The following is a 22,600-nucleotide window of genomic DNA, read 5'->3' as shown; positions in this document are numbered from 1 at the left end:
AATGACATGAATGAGCCTGGTCTCATGCTCCGCAAGTGTACTGAAAACCTGATCAAATCGTCAAGAAAGAGAAGAACTTCTTTCAGATTGAGGTCTTTTATGCACTTCTCCATGAGCCTTTGAAAAGTGCTTGGAGCATTTGTGATTCCTTGGGGCATGCGGTTAAATTCATAGAACCCGAAGGGGCACACAAAAGCTGTCTTTGGCTTGTCTGCTTCGTTCATTTCCAACTGGTAAGACCCCGCCTTGAGGTCCATAACAGAGAACCATTGTGATCCAGCAAGAGCTAAAAAAGACTCTCCTCAAGATTTGGCAGTGCATATGCATCACGGATGGTTTGCAGATTTGCACGCATAACCTCACGTCACAATTCTTTTTCCAAACTACCACAATGGGGGACGAGATGATGCCTGACGTCGAGTGTTTCGGTGAGGTGTATACATGGGGATGTGCACGAGTATCCTTTGGTCCCTATGATGACTCTTTGATGATGCCAGCATCTAAAAGAGCTTGCAGATGCTTTTTGACTGCATCGTAATCATGAGGCTGAATCGGTCGGGATCTCTGTTTGAATGGGGTCTCGTCTTTAAGCTTCATGTGATGTGGGATCTTGGTTGCATGACCAAAATCGAGGTCATGGTGGGAAAACACATCAGAGAAAGTGTTCAACATTTGAGTGATTCTCTGCTTCCACTATGCAGAAAGGGGTGAAGTACCAAATTAAAACCTCGAAGTAGATTTTGTGTCTGTAGTCTGCTGCTGGTGGGAACATGTAGCAGAGACTTTTTGGTTATTTTAATCTGGTACAGAATTTGGAAGGACACAATCAGGGGCAATTAACTCAGCAATAACACAGTTGGTAGGCAAGGTGATGTCATGATTAGTCTAGTTTCTGAGTAAGAACCATGAGTTGGCACGGTGATCAGGCAACAATCGACAAAGACACCACCTGGCAAAGATGAGTTAGTTGGTTGTTCGAGTAGTGCCCACAGCTCAGACTTTGCTTGATTAGCACACACAAATCCCTCAAGCAGCAGTTTCTGGTTTGCTGGAAGAACTTCCAGGGTCCGACCCTTGAGTGTCAACAAACCTATCTTGCCACTATCAGCTTGTTTTTTCCTGTGTTTTGTTTTTAGCACCTGCTGATAGCCATAGGAAAAATATTGATGATTTGGCAAGGGCAATTTGCACAGCAGCTCATACAAGGGGTCAAGGGTGTTTGTGCCAATCAGCAGTGGGGTGTCACTGTTTGAACGAAGATCAGGCACAATAAGAGCTACGGTGGATATTTCAGGTTCAGTTTCAAAGAAGTCTTTTGGGTACTTTATTTTGGTTTCCACATATCCCAGATATGGGACAGTCTGGCCATTGGCTCCTTCGGCTTGATTGGATGCTCAGATAAATGTTCTTGGTAGAAGGCCATGGCTATGGTTGAGGTTGAGTCGAGTAAACAACAGCAGTCCACTCCATCAACTGCTACTCTGGCTGTACATTTTCTTCCCACAAGTGGGCTCGGCAGTTTGTTGTTGCAGCAAACATCAGCCTTTAAGCTCACAGCTTTCTAACTCTTTGTAAGGGTAGGACGCTGCTCATTTTTAGCTCCTGTTTGTCTTTCAACAGAAGCTCCAATTAGTTTAAATCAGGGGTGTTGTGGTGGCTTTCCCACACACGCTGTTTCTCTTTTAGAGCTTTCTTCTATGCCTCTACTAACGCTGGGTTCAGGTCATTACTGCAACCTGAGGCAATGTAAGCATCTTCACCGCATCTGAAACAATACCAAGGTTTTGGCATCCTTGCTGTGATCTGTTGGAGTCCTTGTGTTTCTGGTTCAGTCTTTGTCTTTTGAAATTTCTTGATTTCTTTTGATGCCTTTTTTACACGTCTCTATGTGCTGTTGACTTTGAGTTGCGCTACCTGAGCCTGAAGATCTGCAATCTGCTTTCTGAGGTCGTTAGTAGTAGCAGAGGAAATATCCTCTGAGACAGGGTCAAGACTGCCAATGCTAGCATGCATGTGGTCTGGGGATGCGAAAAAGTATTTTCTTACTGATCCCAAGGTGTTGTTTCATCCTTGTTGCTTTACTTGCCTGCTTATCCTCTTCAGTATGTACTAAAAGCAGGAGTTTCAGCGAAAGATGGAGGCAAACCTTTGAGTTATTTAAGCTGGAGATTGGTTATCAGTGAGCTATCCCAGCAGCCGCGACAAAATTGACAGAGTAGGTGCTTGTTAGCCTCACAAAGAGCAATTCCTTTCCTTTTGATTACTAAGCTCAAAGCATTGTGAAGTCTCTGCAAGTAGTCAGAAGGTTTTTCACCAACATTCTGGTTGGTGTTCAAGAAGCAAGCAAAGAGCTCATCACCATCCTCCACTTTGGCATAGGCTGAATCAAGCAGTGTGAGATAAGCCTTAGGAGTTGCTTTTGGACCAAGTGATTTCAACCATTTCAACCAACCATTTTCCTTACAGTCTGGGTGTCTGAAATTGTGGGATCATTCAAGCAGAATTCCACACTGTTGCGCCATGCCTCATAGTCAATTTCGAAAGCAGGGCGTGGAAAACTCCCAGGGAAGGGCTTCAGTTTATAAGACAAGTTGGAATGAGATGCCACCTTACTGCTTTTTACAATGTGCTCCACAATGACACATTGCACCTCAGGCGTGCTGAGTAGGTTGGATGGGATCTGGGAGGTTTGCATTGTCTTACCTTCATTTTGAAAGGTTTCTGGACAAGTCTCAGTAGGCTGAGGGGTGACACTTACTGGGAGTACATGTTCACTAGCAGGGGAGAAAGGTGGTGTGGCTTGGGGCTCATCTGTGGGGGTAAATGGCTTTTGCTCTAAAGGGGTTTCAGCAACAGTTACTGGGACCTCCCTCCCCGCAGACTCTACTATCCTACCCAACTCAACCCTTAAAATGTCTTCAAAAGACCTGCTACTCCTTTTTGCTAAATCTCTCAGCTCGGACAGGTAGGTTTCGGTTACTGAGAAACTTACTTCACTACTATAGACACTTGATAGGCTCTGAATATGGTGCACAACTTCTGGTTTTGCAGTGCAAGATCGGTCAAAAGATAAGAAGCGTTTCTCAAGCTCTTTGACTGTAGCCTCATGCTGGAACTCAACAATAACAATAACTTATTTACCAACTGAAGGCATGTCAACCATTCTTGCTACAGGACCAAACTGTTTCAGGAAGTCAAAAAACTTCATTGTCTGTCTCGATGTGAGTAAGTCCACTGACTAAAACAGAACTTTAACATTCTGAGATTTCACAACTTCCATTTTGTAAGAATAATGCACCAAAAATAAAAGTGAAACTCAGTTCAAATGAATGGCAAATTAACCTTAAGTTGCTCCAGTTGCTCAAATTTGGTTCACTTTAATTGTCAAGGTTGCAAAAGTGCAGTTGTGTCACAAATAAATCCCTCCTGGCTAGCTCGCCAAGTTTTGTAACCCTAGTGGGCAGTATAGTATTCAGATATGGACTAGTCACTAGGTTCGTAAGTAGGGAAACAATAAAATGACAACACAATGATTAACTGGAGCCACAGGTTAACTTTTAGATTAACTGTATTCAACCTTGTAGAAAAATAATAAAATAGATTTCAGTGCAATCAAGAATATTCAGGAATTCCACAATTAAGACCCTAACATTAGGTCAGAAACAATTATCTTTAAACACCATGAAATGCCTGAAAAATGTCCATAAGGAAATAATAAAATATAAACGAAAATAAATTCCTTGCAAGTGTTCCTTTAATTTCCTTGGTTCGGCCAGGTACTTTAGTCAAAAAAGGGGAATGTCAAGTCAGAAGTCAAAAGGTAAAATTAAATTGGTCATGTGTGGCGCTTCAGAGCGCTTTCAGCTGATATGCTCAAGTGATGGATGTAAAGGAAGATTGGTATCCTCCTCTGCACAGGTGATATCGGTCCACTCCTTTGGATAAAGAGGTATCTTCACTAGCTCGCCACCCCTTCGTCAAGGGGAATTCGATCCAGATTCTCAAGGGTTTCCAAGGACTCCAAAAAACCTAGCCTACATGAAAACAGGCTATTACTACATGGGTCTTAGAATAAAACTCTTTATGGCCATGACGGATATCATCAAAATCCTCAACATACTGTTGAACCACCATAGTAATACAATGAATGAATTATCTTTTTTAACTGTACAGCTTTTTTCCACATATGAAATGTATAAATCTTTTGACTAAATATGAATTATATTTAGCTATTTATCATGAATCACAGTCTCTTCAACTCTTTTAACCATTAAATATGATTAAATAAACCTTATTTAACCATGTGTTTTTACTGTGTAACATAAAACACATCTTACAGGCTACACCTCAACATATTAAATTCAAGGCTATATAAGGGCATATAGAACAATCGCTTTAAACATATGCTACATACCATTAGCACAAGTAGTGCATAACAAAGCATAAATACTCAAATTGTAAACATAAAAACACCACAAAAGTAAAGTGCAAATAAATTGAGCAGCAAAGTAAAATGGCTTAGCTTCATATTTTCTATCATATTATCAGTGAAATAATGTTCTGCTTTAATTGTAGCTTCAACACTGTACAACAGTTAACACAGAGTCAGGTTCACACACAGCATCAGCGGTAGAATTACGAGCTTCCTACTGAGCCTCGTGGTTAGACACAGCATGGTAACACAAAGCATGGCTAGCATGGTTAGCAATGAGCATTAGCTTTAGCTTCATGAACTCACCAAGACTCCGCCGAAAATAATAAAACTCCCGGCACTTGGTCATCAATTCCCTCTCTCTCACTTCGGTTTTGTTTCCCTTCAACTTCCACTCCGTTTTTTATACAGTTTTATAACTAACACTTTCTACGATTTGACTCGTTTTCTCAGCTTGTTTTACTTGCTTGTGTTAGCGTTCTGGTTGCGCATTGACGAAAGCTACGTGAAAGGTGGGGCTTACTTCCCTCTCCCCATTAGGACATTAGGAGGTCTGTATTCTTAGATACAGCCAATAAGACTCCAGTAGGGGAGATCGGGGTAAAGTGAGACATTTTTTAGATTTGCTCCCCTCTAAGCGAGCTAAAATGACATATCAGTAAAATGTACACATTTTCCATTAATTCAGGATGTTTCCTAGCATTGGAAATTATCAGAATGTATTCAGGAAGAAGGGCAGTGAAAATATGATTGTTTTTTAAAAAGTGGTCTTGTGTCTCACTTTACCCCATGTTAGGGGTATATTGAGAAAGACCAGCGAAATCAAGGGGGTAAAGTGAATCAGCTGGGGGTAAACTGATCCACTTACTTCATCCACTCTGAAACTACCATAACAACACATGTTTTAACAGTTAGAATCCTGACAGCTAGCTTGACAACCACACATTCCAGAACTAATTTCAGACTAGTAACAGAATTATGGGGATTGGTCAATTAAGCACTTTTTTTTTTCTAAACACTTGAAAGTAACTCTGAACAAAATCAAATCTAGAAAAGCCTGCAACTCAGAACACAGGATTGGTCCACCTGGATTAGAACATCAGCCTACTGTTTGGATGTGCTTTATGAGTTAACTCGAAGTAGGCTACTCTACATTCCAGCCCTGAAGGTTACAGGGAAAGATGAAGAGTTGATCTCTCCGTGTGGTTCCTCCAGGCCTTTAAGGTTGAGGCAGCTTCTTCACCACATCACTTTTATGAACAGGTGCCACATCATTTTCCTTTATAGCAAACGTGGGTCTCTCCCACTCTTTCGTGTTTCCCTTGATTCTTCTGAGGAATGGATGTTGCCTCTGGAGTTCGGAAAGAGCGATGGCGACGTGCTAGGAAGCTGCCAAACCAATCTGCACCTTGAGTAGACAAATCATTATCATAAGATTAAGCTTTGTGGCAAGATCAGTTGGCCTTAGTTAACCTACAGAATCATGTGATCTCTTGCACACCCTAGCCTACCTGCACAATGTGCAGTGCACATTGTGTCTTTGTCCAATTGGCAGGGACAGGGATATTGTTTTTCTCTGCATATTCAAATGCCAGTTGACGGTACTTAACTGGAGGAAGGCCATGGAACTGGTCAGCTAGTTGTTTCAAGTGTTGGGCAAGCTCCTCCTCCATCTCATCTGTGAATATTCTCTTTGCCTCAGCCACTGTACACCAGGCTACTGATTTTACTTCCCCTTTCTCTTTTTCCTTCATGAATCTTAGGCGGCTTGACTTGTCAATATTTCTGTCCCTTGCAGCTGCTCTTAAGGACATCTTCCCTTCCTTGACCTCAGCGGCTGCACTCTCCATCTCCTCGAGGGGTGTTTTGCCCCAGGTTGTCTTCCTGCTGTATTGCCTTGGCATGATGGCTTTTCTACAATGTTTATGACATTAAAAATAAAACATATGTAATGTTTTATTACATTAAAATATGTTTAAAACTAAACTTAACTTGTGCCTCATGGTGGGGTACAGTGAGACACTGTCTCACTGTACCCCACATCATTTGTCTCACTTTACCCCACCACCACCATTTTAGAAAAAACGACCTCTCTTAGTAATTCAGGCTAATCTTCAGGTAGCATCATCACATGGTTTTATATGTTGGTAGTTCATTAACATGTATGATATAAGTTTTTCTACCTGAATCAATTTGCTTTGGCAAAACATGTAGATGTGCATGAATGAGGAAGAGTGTAGACAGCGAACGGTGTTACACTCACTAGCTTTATTAGCCCAGTTCAACAACCACGACAATCACCACCAGTGCGCCCCAGCATGCCGTGCGTCCCCGTGACGTCAGCACGCCGTAGCAGTAACCATAGAGACTGTCAACATAGTCTACATCCCCCTTCTTAAGTTATATGCTAACGAGGCACATAATATGAAATAACAGATAATATAAAATAGCGCATAATAGAACATAGCACATAATAGAACATAGCACATAATAGACCATAGCAGACTTGCATATAATGAAACCCCAAGCATCTAATACAGAACATGTAACATATATCTGTTTGTCCTCCCGTTTTCTTTTTTTTTTTTTTTAGAAAGAGTGTCCAACAGTCCACAAAGCCAGAACAGGCTATAACATTAGGGGGGGGTCAAATGTCAGTGTGCCTGCACATCACAGAGCTTTGTCTGTGACAAAGTCCTTGTAGCGAGAGCTGGGCCTCGACGCTCTCACTGAGCGGGTAAAAATCACAGGCCGCTGCCCCTGTGACAATTCTGGTCCCAAACTGTCATGTTGTGGGTTTCGTGGATGTGCGATTGCAGCAACAGCAGGCGGGCCCCCTGCCATGGAGTCAGGAACAAAGGTCTCAGGTGTCTGGAGTAGGTGGTGTCTGTTCCTGACATATGTTGCATCTCCAGCCTTGACCTGGTAACTATTTGGTTGTGGTGCTGTTCCTAGCACTGTTGCCAACCTGTCGTGTCCTCTCTTTGTCTGCATTCTCACTGTCTGCCCAGCTCACAGTGGAGCCAGTGGCTTAGCTGATTTGTCGTAGTAGGCCTTTCCACTCCGTCTCGCCCGTGTCAGGGCCATCTGGACCTGTGTCTCGACTTCGGGTGAGTACATGGCCTTGGTCATGGGAATGAAAGCCGACGGCTGGCGACGGCAACCCGTCCCTGGGCATGTTGCGTAGGCTGAGGAGAGCTGCATCTATGTCCGTTCCATCTCGTGCACATTTCTCCAGCAGGTGCTTTGCCGAGCGCACAGCCCTCTCAGCAAGCCCATTGGACTGAGGGTACAGTGGACTGCTGGTGACATGACAGAAGTCCCACTTGAGAGCAAATTCCCGGAACTCCCTACTTGTAAAGTAAGCAGCATTGTCTGTCATGAGTTGCTGTGGTACTCCGTGAGTAGCAAAGTGGCGTTTAAACTTGGCCACCAATGTGGCACTTGTTGTGCCCGGGAGCCGGTCTATCTCGAACCAGCCAGAGTAGGAGTCAACAAGCACAAGATGCTCCTTCCCCTCCTACTCAAAAACATCTGCTGCGGTGAGGGACCACGGTAGGTCTGGGATGTCATGCAGTTGAAGGGGCTCCTTAGGCTGGTGTGGCTTGAAAGCATTGCAGGGGGCACACCTGGAAACCTCTCTTTCAATGTCAGTGTAGATGGTCGGCCAGAACATTGTCTCCCTGGCCCTGCGCTTCGTGGCCTCGAGACCAGTGTGGCCCTGGTGCAGCTGTTGCATGTAGTAATGTTGGAGGGAGTGTGGAATGACGAACCGCCGTCCACGGAGGAGCAAACCACCGTCACTCGTGAGTTCCTCCCTCATGGCGTAGAACGGTCTCAGGTCACGTGGCACCTCCCTAAATGCATTGGGCCAGCCTGCAGAAACGATCTCAGCGAGACGCCGGCACAGAGGATCAGCCAACGTCTCACGCTTCAGTTCCTCAACCCTGTGTGAGGAGAGGACGTCCACCATCATAACCTCGTACTCCTCCATTTCCTCAGCTTGGTCAGTGGAGGGCAAGTGTGCACGGGAAAGAGCATCAGCGACGTAGAGCTCCCTGCCCCTCTTGTAGATGACGTTGAGGTTGTTACGCTGCAGGCGGAGCATCATCCTTTGGAGGCGCGCAGAGGCTGTGTGAAGTGGCTTTTTTAGGATGGTAATGAGCGGCTGATGGTCAGTCTCGACAGTCACAGCCCGTCCATATATGTAGTGATGGAATCTTGTGCAAGCATAGACAAGGGCCAGGAGCTCTTTTTCAATCTGAGCGTAGCGCGACTCAGTCTCTGTGAGGGCCCTTGAAGCGAAAGTTACCGGTCTGTCGTTTTGGAGGCAGACAGCACCCAGTCCGTGCTGTGAGGCGTCAGCTGACAGCACAACAGGTTGGTGCACATCAAAGTACTGCAGCACCGGGGGACCTGCGATAAGTTCCTTGAGCTTTGTGAACGCCGCTGTGTGGAGCTCCAGCCAGCACCAGTTTACATCTTGGCGCAACAGCTCGCGCAGGGGTGCTGTGACCTCGCTGTAGTCCGGTACAAATTTGGCCAAGTAGTTGGTCATGCCTAGAAACCTTTGAAGACCGTTTTTGTCCTCCGGCGGGGGAATCAGGCGGACGGCAGCGGTCTTGGCAGGGTCAGGTTTCACACCCTGGTCGGTGAGCAGGTGACCGACATAAGCAACCTCAGTGACCCTGAAACGGCACTTCTCAGGGTTCAGTCTGAGATTGACAGCCCGTATCCTGTCCATGACTTGGCGGAGACGGAGATCATGCTCCTCTCTCGAGCGGCCCCACACCAAAATGTCATCAATCACAATTGCACACGGCAGTCCCTCGATGCACCTCTGGAAAACCTCACTCCCCGTGGTGATGCCATAGGGCATCCGTAGGAAGGCATAGCGGCCCACAGGAGTCATGAAGGTGGTGAGTTTTGAGGATTCTTTGCTGAGCGGCACCTGCCAGAAACCACACTTAGCATCCAGAATGCTGAACAGTTTGGCATCAGGCATGTCAGCGATCACCTCTTCCACAGTTTTCAATGGGTGGTAGGGTCTTAGGAGGGCTTTGTTGAGGTTGACGGGGTCTAATGCTCCCATCTCGTTTGCTTGCAGCCACCATGGCTGAAACCCATTCAGTGGGCTCCTGAACCGGTGTGTTGACTCCGAGTCGGGTCATTCTATGCAGTTCCGCCACAATCTTGTCCTTCATGGCCAGTGGCACCCGTCTTGGAGCGCATACAGTGGGGTGCACGGTGTCATCCAGGCGCATGTGATACACTACTGGCAGCTTGCCAATGGCGCTGCTGTCGAATAGGTCCTTGTACTCCGTCAGCCCTGGCGCTTCCTGCTGGAGGACGGCATGCACCTCTGGTCCAAAAATCACATAGCCGAGCCTGACACTGTCCCTGAGACCCAGCAGTGGTTTGACGTTTCTGTCCACAACTTGGAAACGTAGCAAACCGCAACTAAAAACCATGTCTGCCGCACCAAGAGTCTGGATTATATGACCTCCGTACGCTACAAGATTTGCTCTTTTGTTGAGATTGACGTGAGCAGTAGGATCAATGTACTGTAGAAGAGCCCTGGATATGACATTGCATTTGGCCCCAGTGTCAATCTTCACAGTCAGTTGTCTGCCAGTGCTGCATGCAGACAGCTCAGCAAACCTTTCATCTTGTTCACGCACATCCTCTGGCTTGTCTATGCTCTCACAGTAAAACATTTCCACAGTCTCACAGTGAAACACATCAGTTGGCTCTTGCAGTGGCTGCGTGTCAAGTTCACTCACGTGTGTGTATCTGCCTCTGCGTGCAGCGGGGGGCGGAACCTGCCCTGGCCTGTTGGGGGCAAACGGTTTGCCTGATCTGCAGCATCTAGAGAAGTGGTTCATTCTTCCACACGTGTTGCAGCGCTTGTTGAGCGCTGGACATTTGTTTCGGTCTGGTGCGTGTGGCCACCACAGTTTGTGCATGGGTCGAATTGCACTGTGCACACCTCTGCTTCCTTTTTTAGTTCCCTGTTGCCCTTCTCAGATCGTTCGTGTAGCATGCAGATCTCAACGGCCGAATTTAGCGTCAGTTTCTTCTTCTTTAAAAGCTGTGCACGGACAGCGTCACCGTGAATGCCACAGACCAAACGATCTCGAATCAGTTCATCATGCAGTGTCCCAAAATCACATTTCTTGGCCATGACCTTCAACGTGGAAACATATGACTGGATTGACTCGTGCCGTTTCTGGTCAGTCGTGTTGAATGCATGTCTGTCCATAATTACGTTCTTTACCGGCAGGCATAATTACTCAAATTTCTTTACCAGCACGGCAGGGTCCTCGCGATCCTCGTCGGCCGCAAAATCAAACGTGTCGAGTTTATCCAATGCCTCCGGACCGGCGAGGTTGAGAAACGTGTAGGCCTGCACTTTTGTACTAGCCGTCGCTAGCCCGGCGTTGCTATAGACATGCCATTCCCGCTTGAATTTCTCCCAGTTGTGAGCGATATCCTCGTGAAAGACGAGCGGGTCGATCCGGCGGAGTCCTTGTGCTATCTTAGATTAGATTCGGCTCACTTCTGACACCATGTAGATGTGCATGAATGAGGAAGAGTGTAGACAGCGAACGGTGTTACACCCACTAGCTTTATTAGCCCAGTTCAACAACCACGACCATCACCACCAGCGCGCCCCAGCATGCCGTGCGTCCCCGTGACGTCAGCACGCCGTAGCAGTAACCATAGAGACTGTCAACATAGTCTACACAACAGTTGATTAAGTGTTGTGCCAAAAGCAAGAGACAGCAAGAAAATTTACTTTCACAAGCAAAAAAAATATTTTTGTGAAAAAAACATGCTTACCACAGCACCAGGAGGTTCTCTCCTTCGTGGCCAAAGGGAAATGGGAGGGGAATGAAAACATAACCCCATAACATTACCCCGTTCTCCCCTATGAGCAAAATCACTGATGGACAGCCTAATAACCCAACAGGTAATACAATATTAAGGGAATAGTACAGACAAAGTACAGAAAGGGGAAACTTTGAGAAATAAGTATATAATATGGAAATAAAATAATATATCAGGGCCCAATTTCCTTCTGAGTTACATCTAGTTTGCACAGATTCAGGAGACTCGCAGTAATTCAACCCGGTCCACTTGACATTGGGTAGGCGCAGGACAGTGTTCACTTGGCTACAGGCTTTTCTAATGTGTCATTTTGGCTGCTGGTGTATGTGGTGCACTTTCCTATCCTTAACGTAAACATTAACCTAATCAGTAGGCCTGCCCCATGCGAGTCAGACATGATTGGTCTTTCCTTTCCTTTCCTTCTCAAACTACGTTACAATTGCATGTTCATCAGCCGATTTTCAAATTTTCTTTAAAAATAATAGTAAATATACCCTATAGTGTTATTGCACATTGGCGTGCCCTGCCCTAGATGGACTAGAGATCATCTAACATCCAGTGCTTACGGTCAACCAGTTAGACTAGGGTACATTTGGTTAATGGCTTGTAATGACTTCTCAAAATCAATATGGCTGGCAAAATAATGGACCTGTATAACTAGCTATAACAAGATAGTGTATCCACTATTGTTCTATACACGTTCATATATTTAGGTTGGCTGGATCAATATAATAGTGTCAAAGGTTCTGTAACAGCCTCCATACCTCGTGTCTGGACAGCCTCCTGTCGCTCTTGAGGTCCATCTCCTGGAAGCTCTCAAGTGACTTGGGAAGTCAGTGCCAACTTCACATTTAAGAAAGACTATTGGGGGCAGTTAATTTCAACATCAACATAAATTTAGCCTCTTTTTTTCACATGTAAATTGGAATTCAAGTGGCCTGAAATATTCCCGTTAGCCAAGTCCGACCCAAGTGATTCTCATTGTTGGCAATAACCTGGTTGAAATCAATACGACAAGAACGCATGGATCAAAGAGCGCTTGTTTTAGTCAATCTTCGGAAAATTGTAGTTTCACACTACAGACGCTAGAGGTCAGCAATACCCGCCGTCGCGCAAAGACGTTGGTTAGGAAGAGTGGAGTCGAATTCATTTTAAACAGTGCTGTCTTTTCCTATGTTCGAAAGGAAGCATCTTTTCATCTCTCTTTGACCCGATGAAGTTTTACAGAAAGGTTAAGGAAAGGAGGCATACAGGTTAGGAGATGTTACTATTCGTAGAGGCCCCTACTCTGCGCCCTACACTTTGGGAAACATTAACCAGTCCTCTGCTGATTGGCTCTCGTGTTTGAGGAGCAGCGAGGACACGCCCCCCCCCCCCCCCCCCCCCCCCCCCCCCCCGCCGGCGGACCCCTGATGTCGTCACAGGAGGAGGAGCTCCTTGACGGCCGGGTCTCGGTATTCACGAACGTTACGCACTTAATCTGCGCAGTTTAAACGCAAATCACTAATCGCTCTTACTCAGTGTACACTAATGAGGGAGAATGGAGTCGTTACAGTCAGCATCTGGCTACACATTGTTATGACGAAAAACAGGTAATGAGCGTAACAATATTTTAACAAGCGATGGAGGGAATACTACATAAATGGACCAATTACATAAGTGGTAAGTCATTTGAAACACGTAGCTAGCATGTAGCTGTTATCACTTGTGATAGAGTTTAGTTACGTTACTAAAACCAGCAGCGAGTTAATCCATCGAGCTAACGGCCGCTACGACTAAAGCACTACCTCGGGTTTAATGTACCAAATAAAGTAATCGACTAACACTGCGAAGTCAACGACGGTATTCTCTCACTATTTATAAGAGAGAGAGAGAGAGAGAGAGAGAGAGAGAGAGAGAGAGAGAGAGAGAGAGAGAGAGAGAGAGAGAGAGAGAGAGAGAGAGAGAGAGAGAGAGAGAGTTAGCTAGCTCCCACCTGTCACTGAACTCCGTCTGTTGTACATTAGAATACATCAGCTCACTGTTAACCTGGTATATCTGTGTTGATATACCAGCTAAATGTTAACCTGGTATATCTGTTGGAATACCAGCCTGGTATATCTTTGTTGATATATCGTTGATATAGACGTCCCGCATGAGAAACGTTGTGGCAGTGTCAAACACAACCATGTCTTCCCATAATGACAAATCGCTTTACGATGAATACTACAATATTATATGATCTGATTTCATGCAGGTTGGCAGCCCCGGTGGTTTGTTCTGGATGGAGGGACGCTGTCTTACTATGATTCTCAAGAAGACGCTTGGAAAGGATGTAAAGGCAGCATTAAGATTTCAGTGTGTGAAATCCAAGGTTGGTAGCTTGCACTTTCCTGTGATTTGTATATGAGACCACACACTGTGTAACACATCAAGTAACAAGACTTACTTTGCATTTAATGTTCACCACTATGGTATAGTCCATTCCACGGACATTACCCGCGTTGATCTCACAATACCTGGAGAGCAGTACTTTTACCTTCGAGCCATCAATGCAGCAGAGAGGCAGAAGTGGTTGGTGGCTCTGGGAACAGCAAAGGCCTGTCTCACAGACAACCGGACAAGGAGAGAGAAAGGTAACCTAAATGCTATATCAAGTATGTTTGAGATGTACTGTTGACTTTGTATGCTCATCTTGTTTTCTATAACTTTCAGAGCTTCAAGAGAACACAGAGGCACTAAAAACCAAGGTGTCAGAACTTAGATTGTACTGTGACCTCCTCCTCAAACAAGTGAACAAGATCAAGGACAGCGAGGAGCTTGGAGACTCTGCAGAAGTAAGGTTTTTTGATGAGGTAGAGAAAATAAAAGAGGCCGACGGTAAGGGGAAAGCTCTGTGGTCTACAGACACAGCAATAAAACTAGCTCTTGCCATGTATGCCATTATGTCAGCAAACATTGTCTCCATAAGTGACCTATCACCACTGCCATGAACTTAGCATTATACCATACTAAGGCAACAACTGAATCTCTGCGGCTTTTGGATGTTAGCCTTGTGCATATGTGTACTAATACCAAGATGGTTCCTGCAGGCAGGTGAGGATACTGGGAACATGGTTAAATCCACATGCACCACATTCCTCAAAACCCTTGAGGAGTGCATGCAGATAGCCAACCACACATTCTCATCAGACATGGTGTCACAGAGTCCACCTGGCTCTCCCCCAGTAGCTGCCATCAAACCTCAGAAGGTACACTGCTCTGGCGCAAATTGCTTCTTTGACAAAGATGTTGTGAAAATGCAATATTTGGATGTTGCTCAACTCTAATGTTAATGGCCGCTCCTCCCTCCAGATCAAACCGCTCAGTCACCTGAAACTAAATCTGGGAGAAAAGTAGGTCACACATACATGTGCCTCCAATTCTGTTCATTGACTTTAAAATATGCATGCAAGTTGTATTTTTTGTAAGAGTGAACAAAAAAGTGTGTAGATGCACTTGAATTGGGATGTATTGTATCTGTTCCAGATTGAGAGAGTCAGAGGAATCACATGGAAACCAGAGCCAGGACTCGGGGCGAGAGGGAGCAGAGGAACCAGAAAAACCAGACATACCCTCCAAGAGAGACCAAGCCCCCTCAACAGGTTAGACGTCCCCACATTACAATGCAAATGTCACAAGTCATCAGATGATCGCTGTCTACAGCTTGTAATAATGATTGCCAGGCTAGTGACCAAGGATAAACATCTGGTTGCCTTCTCTGGAAAGTCAATGAGTGGATATCAACAATCTCCTGTAGAAATTAATTAGTGCAAATACAGCAAACGTTCCTCACTCTATTTTACATTATACAATTGGTCAGCTCTCCTGGGAATCGTGTGTGTGTGTGTGTGTGTGTGTGTGTGTGTGTGTAAGTTACAGAAATACCAGCCACTGGTGAGTCATACAGTGGGGCAAAAAAGTATTTAGTCAGCCACCAATTGTGCAAGTTCTCCCACTTAAAAAGATGAGAGAGGCCTGTAATTTTCATCATAGGTATACCTCAGCTATGAGACAAAATGAAAAAAAAAAAATCTAGAAAATCACTGTCTGATTTTTAAAGAATTTATTTGCAAATTATGGTGGAAAATAAGTATTTGGTCAATAACAAAAGGTCATCTCAATACTTTGTTACATGCCCTTTGTTGGCAATGACAGAGGTCAAACGTTTTCTTTACAAGGTTTTCACACACTGCTGCTGGTATTTTGGCCCATTCCTCCATGCAGATCTCCTCTAGAGCAGTGATGTTTTTGGGCCTTCGCTGGGCAACACAGACTTTCAACTCCCTCCAAAGATTTTCTATGGGGTTGAGATCTGGAGACTGGCTAGGCCACTCCAGGACCTTGAAATGCTTCTTACGAAGCCACTCCTTCGTTGCCCGGGCGGTGTGTTTGGGGTCATTGTCATGCTGAAAGACCCAGCCACGTTTCATCTTCAGTGCCCTTGCTGATGGAAGGAGGTTTTCACTCAAAATCTCACGATACATGGCCCCATTCATTCTTTCCGTCACATGGATCAGACGTCCTGGTCCCTTGGCAGAAAAACAGGCCCAAAGCATCATGTTTCCACCCCCATGCTTCACTGTAGGTATGGTGTTCTTTGGATGCAACTCAGCATTCTTTCTCCTCCAAACACGACGAGTTGAGTTTTTACCAAAAAGTTCTATTTTGGTTTCATCTGACCATATGACATTCTCCCAATCCTGTTCTGGATCATCCAAATGCTCTCTAGCAAACTTCAAACGGGCCCGGACATGCACTGGCTTTAGCAGGGGGACACGTCTGGCACTGCAGGATTTGAGTCCCTGGCGGCGTAGTGTGTTAGTGATGGTAGCCTTTGTTACTTTGGTCCCAGCTCTCTGGAGGTCATTCACTAGGTCCCCCCGTGTGGTTCTGGGATTTTTGTTCACCGTTCTTGTGATCATTTTGACCCCACAGGGTGAGATCTTGCGTGGAGCCCCAGATCGAGGGAGATTATCAGTGGTCTTGTATGTATTCCATTTCCTAATAATTGCTCCCACAGTTGATTTCTTCACACCAAGCTGCTTACCTATTGCAGATTCAGACTTCCCAGCCTGGTGCAGGTCTACAATTGTGGTTCTGGTGTCCTTTGACAGCTCTTTGGTCTTGGCCATAGTGGAGTTTGGAGTGTGACTGTTTGAGGTTGTGGACAGGTTTCTTTTATACTGATAAGGAGTTCAAACAGGTGCCATTAATACAGGTAACGAGTGGAGGACAGAGGAGCCTCTTAAAGAAGAAGTTACAGGTCTGTGACAGCCAGAAATCTTGCTGGTAAGTAACCAAATACTTATTTTCCACCATAATTTGCAAATAAATTCTTAAAAAATCAGACAATGTGATTTTCTGGATTTTTTTTTTTCATTTTGTCTCTCATAGCTGAGGTTTACCTATGATGAAAATTACAGGCCTCTCTCGTCTTTTTAAGTGGGAGAACTTGCACAATTGGTGGCTGACTAAATACTTTTTTGCCCCACTGTATATGCCAACTAGGTTACCAATGCAAACTTATATCTTTAATCTTTGGAAGCTTAGGTCATATCCCAAAAAAATTGTTGGAGGACTGTGGTTGGTGGGGTTACATAGGAAGGAAGCCAAAAGATTGGCAAAATGTTTCTCTGTTTCAGCCACCATAGGTAGCATGTAAATCTGGAAACAAGACATTTTTTTGTTTTTTATATCCATAATTGTTCGGTGGAATATCTTATCAATTTATCATGTAGGTCTTGTAAAGGCATGTAAGCTTTGAACCTGTTACATTATTAATATTTCTTCCCAAAATGTTTGGATCCTTTTCTCCTTCTTTGTAAATTTGGATTCAAATAAAAGTGTGTGTGTGTGTGTGTGTGTGTGTGTGTGTGTGTGTGTGTGTGTGTTCAGTTCTCCAGGGTTCAGCTCTCGAGGAGGACGATGGGCCTCCAGCCCCTGATACTGCTGGACCTGAGACTCAACTGGAGGGAGAGGGGAGCAATCCTGAACAAGAACAAAAGCACAACATGGACCAAATCAAAGAGCATGGAGAGGATGAGGTGAGCCGAGACCAGAGGGAGATGGTCTCTGCCCCGGACCAAGTCCTACCTCCTCAGGATCCTCGGCTGGAGGAGGAGGAGGAGGGCGTAGATACATTCTTCAGCACAATGAGTCACAGGTATGGAACTTCTCTACAAGAGGCTCACATCCTTTAAGATGATCAAACAGCTCAATGGGACATTTAGACTGATTTGAAGCTAGCCCACCCAGTGTTTAATTCTCTCTTTTTAGTACCCTCATTGTCTATACTGTGTTTTATATATGGAGAGTATGGGTGTGCGTGTTCAGGTGTCAATTCAAATGTCATATGTCTTTTTTGCACTTGCTATTAGATGTTTTGCACAATAGGATTATATATTTTGAAACGATGACACATTCATAACCAGTGATTCTCTCTTGGTTACTAAACACATACAGAGACGCCCTCCCCAGATTTTTCGGTTTGTAAAGTTATATTTCCTTGTTACAATTTCACTCTTTTCAAACCTAACCTCCTCTTTTAATTCAAATTATTTACTATCCTGCCAATGTTTACAGTGTTACTGGAAAATATGTGAAAAGTATGATTTTACTAATTTAATTATGTATTATAATATGCTATAAATTATGTTCTTGATTTAACTTACTTTTAATTTCATTTTTTGTCAGTTGAATGAAAGAGCTGTTAACGATTTACATTGACCAACCTGACCAGCTCTATTACCGGTTGTAACTGGTTTGCTGTGATGTTGATACTGCATGACTCTGTCTGAACCATCCTTTTACTTGAGCCTGTACTTTTTTTTAATTTATTTTTTTATGACCCAATAAAAAGACATGCTTCTGGAATACATCATTTTAAACATATCTTCATGTTTGTATCTTTTCCACCTTTTTCTTTTTGTTATTTTTAGATTTAGTGATATAAGACTGGAAGACGACAGGGGTATCCCCACCCAAGACTTTTTGGACTCATGCTATGCAATAGTGCCTGTCTTAGGTAGGCCCCCTAGTTATCTCCTCAGCTCTTCATCCTGTTCTGTCTGTCAACAGCCTCAGTTACTTATTCCTTCCTTGTGTTTATGAAGCTTATGTCTGATCATTCTTCTTCCTGCCTTTGATCTTCCAGAAATGCTTTATTATTCACAAGGGGGGAATGCATCTGTTTGGCCGATCTAATATTTGCATTCTTCCAGCTGCATGCACTTCTTTTCATAATGGTTTCATTATTTTGGACTTGGATCTCGGATGCGTCCCAGGCAAATTATTTCATTCATTTCATTTCAGAGTGAAATTCTAATTTAGCATTTGATGCTTCTTGCTTATTAAGGTAAAATATGTCAAGTACCATTGTACTGCTTCTTTCTTAGTATGTATTGGTATAAGTATTCCATCAGAGCAGTCAAGTGGTATTTTGTGAGGATGAATTTTACAGTGGAAGCTGCTCACTAGATTTGTATGGTTGCAAAGTATAGTTGTTTATAATACCAAATGTTTAATGAAGAATGTTGTCCTTCTGATCTACCTAGAATCAGACCTGCTAATTCATCAGCTACCACACATCAATGCAACTTTCCTCCCATTCCATTCACGTAATGCATGACCTAGATGATAGATCATCTTTCAAAGTCATCCACAGATCACTTATTTTCCTCCTGTGTGGTCGTTGTATTGATATTTTTCGTGCACATTCAAGAGGTATAAAGTTCTGATAGAACCAAACCAGCAACATGAACTGAGAAGGTCCTCTCTCTCCATAGACAAGCTGGGATCCACCGTGTTCGCTCCAGTTAAAATGGATTTTGTTGGAAACATCAAGGTAGGTGTAAATGGTGAAAGTACTTGGCTTGATACCTGCTTTGATATATATTATGCAAAACTGTTCATGTCCATATGGATTCCTGTCTTTTTATAAACTAATAGGCAAAAAAATGTGACACTGACATCTTTTAATATATTTCTAAAATTAAACAACACGTTTATATGTCAGAGCCGCATTGTATAATAAGCTAATATTAATTCACCAAGCATATGTTTGGTTTAAAACAGATTTAATGAATCTAAAAATTATTAGATTCATTATTCAATTATCTATCCAAAAAATACAATTGTAATGAATGTATGAAGTGGTATTCGGCTGGTAACTGTAAGGTTTCTAGTTTGATCCCCGGCTCCTCCTTGCTGACTGTCGAGGTGTCCCTGAGCAAGACACCTCACTCTAACTGCTCCTGACGAGCTAGCTTTCACCTTGCATGGTTGACGCTGCCGTCGGTGTGTGCATGAATGGGTGAATGTTTGGTAGTATTGTAAAGGGCTGTGAGTGACCACTGGTTAGAAAAGCGCTGTATAAATGCAGTCCATTTACCAAAGTGGAAAAGTAACCACCACTTCTTTAGCCATTTGGTCAGCTTGAATTTGTTTTTTCTTTGCTTTTTTGGCTTTAGAAAATTAACCAGAAGTGGTTGTCAGACCCCAACAGCTTCCCGACCCTCCAGTCCATCGTGCTGCACGAGCTGCAGACCGCTACAGCACAGGTGCGCAACTCGGCCACTGAGGCACTGCTGTGGCTCCGACGGGGCCTCCGCTTCCTCAAGGAGTTCCTGTCTGAGGTCCACTCCGGGGAGCAGGACATCCACGGGGCCCTCAGTGAGTAAATGCTTGGTTATGGATCCATGTCCTTCAAGGGCAGATAGGGGCTAGGCATCTACAGGTCTGGGATGATTGGGCATCAAACCCAGTATCCCCTAGCCACAAAAATGTCTGGCCCTGCAGTGGCTCACAGTGTCTTATGGACACTGTGAGTACATGTACCATTTGCGAATACTTGATGTTCCATGGTTGATTGAGATGGTATGCCACATAAGGTCCCTCTTCTTTCCATCAGACAACGCCTATGGAAGGACGCTTCGCCAGTACCACGGCTGGGTCGTACGAGGCGTGTTCGCTGTAGGTATCCTATCCACCCTGGTGGCTCTTCTTAGATCAGCCCCATTGTGTTCATGACTGTATTCTGACTGACTGTAACCCTTCCCTCCAGTTGGCCCTGAGAGCCTCCCCGTCCTACGAGTCCTTCACTGCGGCCTTAGTGTCCCAGGAGGGGGACCAGCTGAAGCCGGGCTTCACCAGCGGAATGCGGCGGGACCTGAGTGTGTACCTGCCCGCCATGGAGGACCAGCTGGGCATCCTGGACGACCTGTACGACGAGTACAGCCTGGAGTCTGACGAGGTGGTATGAGACTCTAGGGGCCTTCCTGCTGCTCAGAGATGGTGTTGACGTTGATTTGCTTGCAGTGAGGCATTGCGGATTGAGAGACAAGGAACATGTAGTTTAAATATCTTGTCAGGCCTGAGATCCAGTTTAGTTAGCTATTACCTAAAAAGTGGGTGTGGTTCAACAAATTATGCTAATGCTAACGTATTTGTTTTAGAGTATTAGTTCAAGAAACCCAGATAATCATCTTTTCATGTTCTGGCTAAAGAGGATGGTTGTTAATTTATTCCCAAGATGTTCCAGTTTGCTCTGGTTTATAAAACGGGTTCATGGACAGGCCTGCCGCTGATACAATGCACCATATTGACCAAGCTAATGTCAGGTTGTTAGTTTTTCTTTCCCCAGTATATGCCTTGAATTTGCTTTTGGTTCTAATAAGGGACAACTATTTACTGATGTGGGTTACTGAAGTTGTCCTATGTAACATTTGTTACTGAATGGTGTTCATCTGGCTATAATTGTAATTATAAGGCAATAGGTTTGCATTGGTTTCCTTAGTGTAACAGGTTAACAATGTATTGTCTGTGTTCTGTATAAAGACTCCATGGGACCAATAAGTGACGGACATGAGAATGCTGTTAGCGTTTGCTTTCCATCACATCACAGAAGAATGCGATGGAGCTGTTAAAGTGTTGGCAATTGATCAACTCAAAATCAGCATTTTTGCACAGATCTATGCACAGTTTGCATTGTTATTCTGGCTCTGACTTTATATATTAGCTCTAAATTAAATGGTTCACATTTTGATAATCTCAATTTTTGTATGTGAAATATATTGGTATTTGCATCCAGCAAGAATTGATTTAGATTGCAATGTTTTAATGTAACATTGGTGCCATAAGACAGAAGTAAAAATGAATACACTCTTACACAAAGCCCTGAATTTATTAAATGTATAACATTTATATTGAACAATTTTCCAACGGAATGATTGGCACCCTGTCCCAAAATAGAAGTTACTTCATGTTTATTAATTATGGACCCAGATTTACACTTGCCATGTATACTCTCTCTAACTTTGTAAAGCAGGATCCTCCTTGACATGACTTTTGCAAATGTTCTTGTAACATGCCAGTATTTAAAAATCTATCTGTTCAATACTTTGAGTTTACAGCGTGGGTTGATTTGTTTGTACAATAACACTTTCTTTGCCTCCTGTACATTAGAGATGTGCAAAAAGCTTATTTACCATTCCTCTATCAGAATAATACAATGTTGTATGTGGATAATGATAATATGCTTTTTAAATTAATGTACATATAAGAGGGTATTTCATTTCTACTCAATAAATGGTAAAGGTTTTGAATTGGCATAGTCACTGGTCAGCTATGAGCGACATAAGCTGTTAATATTTTCTAGTTGACTGACTTTGTATGAGAACATTTACGCTTTAAACCGCTCCTAGCTCATTTCAGACCAATCAGGGCATCTCTTCCATGGTTGGTTTGGGGGATCCATCTGGCCTGTCAATCACAGGTGTGTGAAATGCATCACTTCTCAATGGCGGAGAAACGTAGGGAGGGGTGGGAGCAGAGGGGGAGGGCAAGTTATGGTGTGTTCAAGCCAAGGGTTAGGGTAACCCTGTTCTAGGCCCTGTCCACACGGCTACGATTTTTGTGTATAAACGCGGAAGTCTTTGACATTTGGGCCGACCGCCTAGAAGGACACGAGTTTTCGGTGCATGCAAACACATTCTTTTGATAACAGGTCCCAGGGTGAAAAACAGAAAAGCGCCACCCTGCGTTTTCATTTTTGGATTAATGAAAACTAGTGATTGGTCATTTGCGACCAAATCAGTTTGAATGACCGAATCTTTAAAGGTCCCATGGCATGCTACATATAGTAGCATAGTAGCAGGATGCTTTAATATAGATATTCGTGGGCCCCTAACACATTATTTGAAGACGTTCCTGAAATTCAGCCGTGGTGCATAATTACAGCCACTACGAGCCAGACATTGA

General features: G+C 44.0%; 1 protein-coding gene across 1 annotated transcript; it reads left to right on the top strand.

The window, feature by feature from the left end:
* Positions 1–12,836: 12,836 nt before the first annotated feature.
* On the top strand, positions 12,837–21,941 carry plekha8 (pleckstrin homology domain containing, family A (phosphoinositide binding specific) member 8). Its single transcript, XM_079730381.1, has 13 exons — positions 12,837–12,985; positions 13,560–13,676; positions 13,783–13,938; positions 14,018–14,139; positions 14,395–14,553; positions 14,657–14,697; positions 14,831–14,946; positions 17,240–17,507; positions 18,283–18,368; positions 19,129–19,187; positions 19,813–20,014; positions 20,253–20,314; positions 20,406–21,941. Exons 1-13 carry the CDS (start codon positions 12,946–12,948, stop codon positions 20,601–20,603), a joined length of 1,626 nt encoding a protein of 541 aa, XP_079586507.1. The 5' UTR covers positions 12,837–12,945; the 3' UTR covers positions 20,604–21,941.
* Positions 21,942–22,600: the final 659 nt, after the last annotated feature.

Source organism: Pollachius pollachius (assembly GCF_949987615.1).
Source record: "Pollachius pollachius genome assembly, chromosome: 1".
NCBI classification, from domain to species: domain Eukaryota; kingdom Metazoa; phylum Chordata; class Actinopteri; order Gadiformes; family Gadidae; genus Pollachius; species Pollachius pollachius.
Note: the sequence above shows the minus strand (reverse complement) of the source record. Positions and strands in the feature narration are given on the sequence as shown.

Bases quoted from the DNA above. Each gene is read 5' to 3' on its own strand.
- plekha8 (XM_079730381.1), top strand. From the start codon at position 12,946: ATGGAGGGAATACTACATAAATGGACCAATTACATAAGTG. The intron at 18,369-19,128 runs GTAGGCCCCCTA...CTCTCTCCATAG, and splicing joins TGCAATAGTGCCTGTCTTAG to ACAAGCTGGGATCCACCGTG. The intron at 20,315-20,405 runs GTAGGTATCCTA...CCTTCCCTCCAG, and splicing joins TCGTACGAGGCGTGTTCGCT to TTGGCCCTGAGAGCCTCCCC.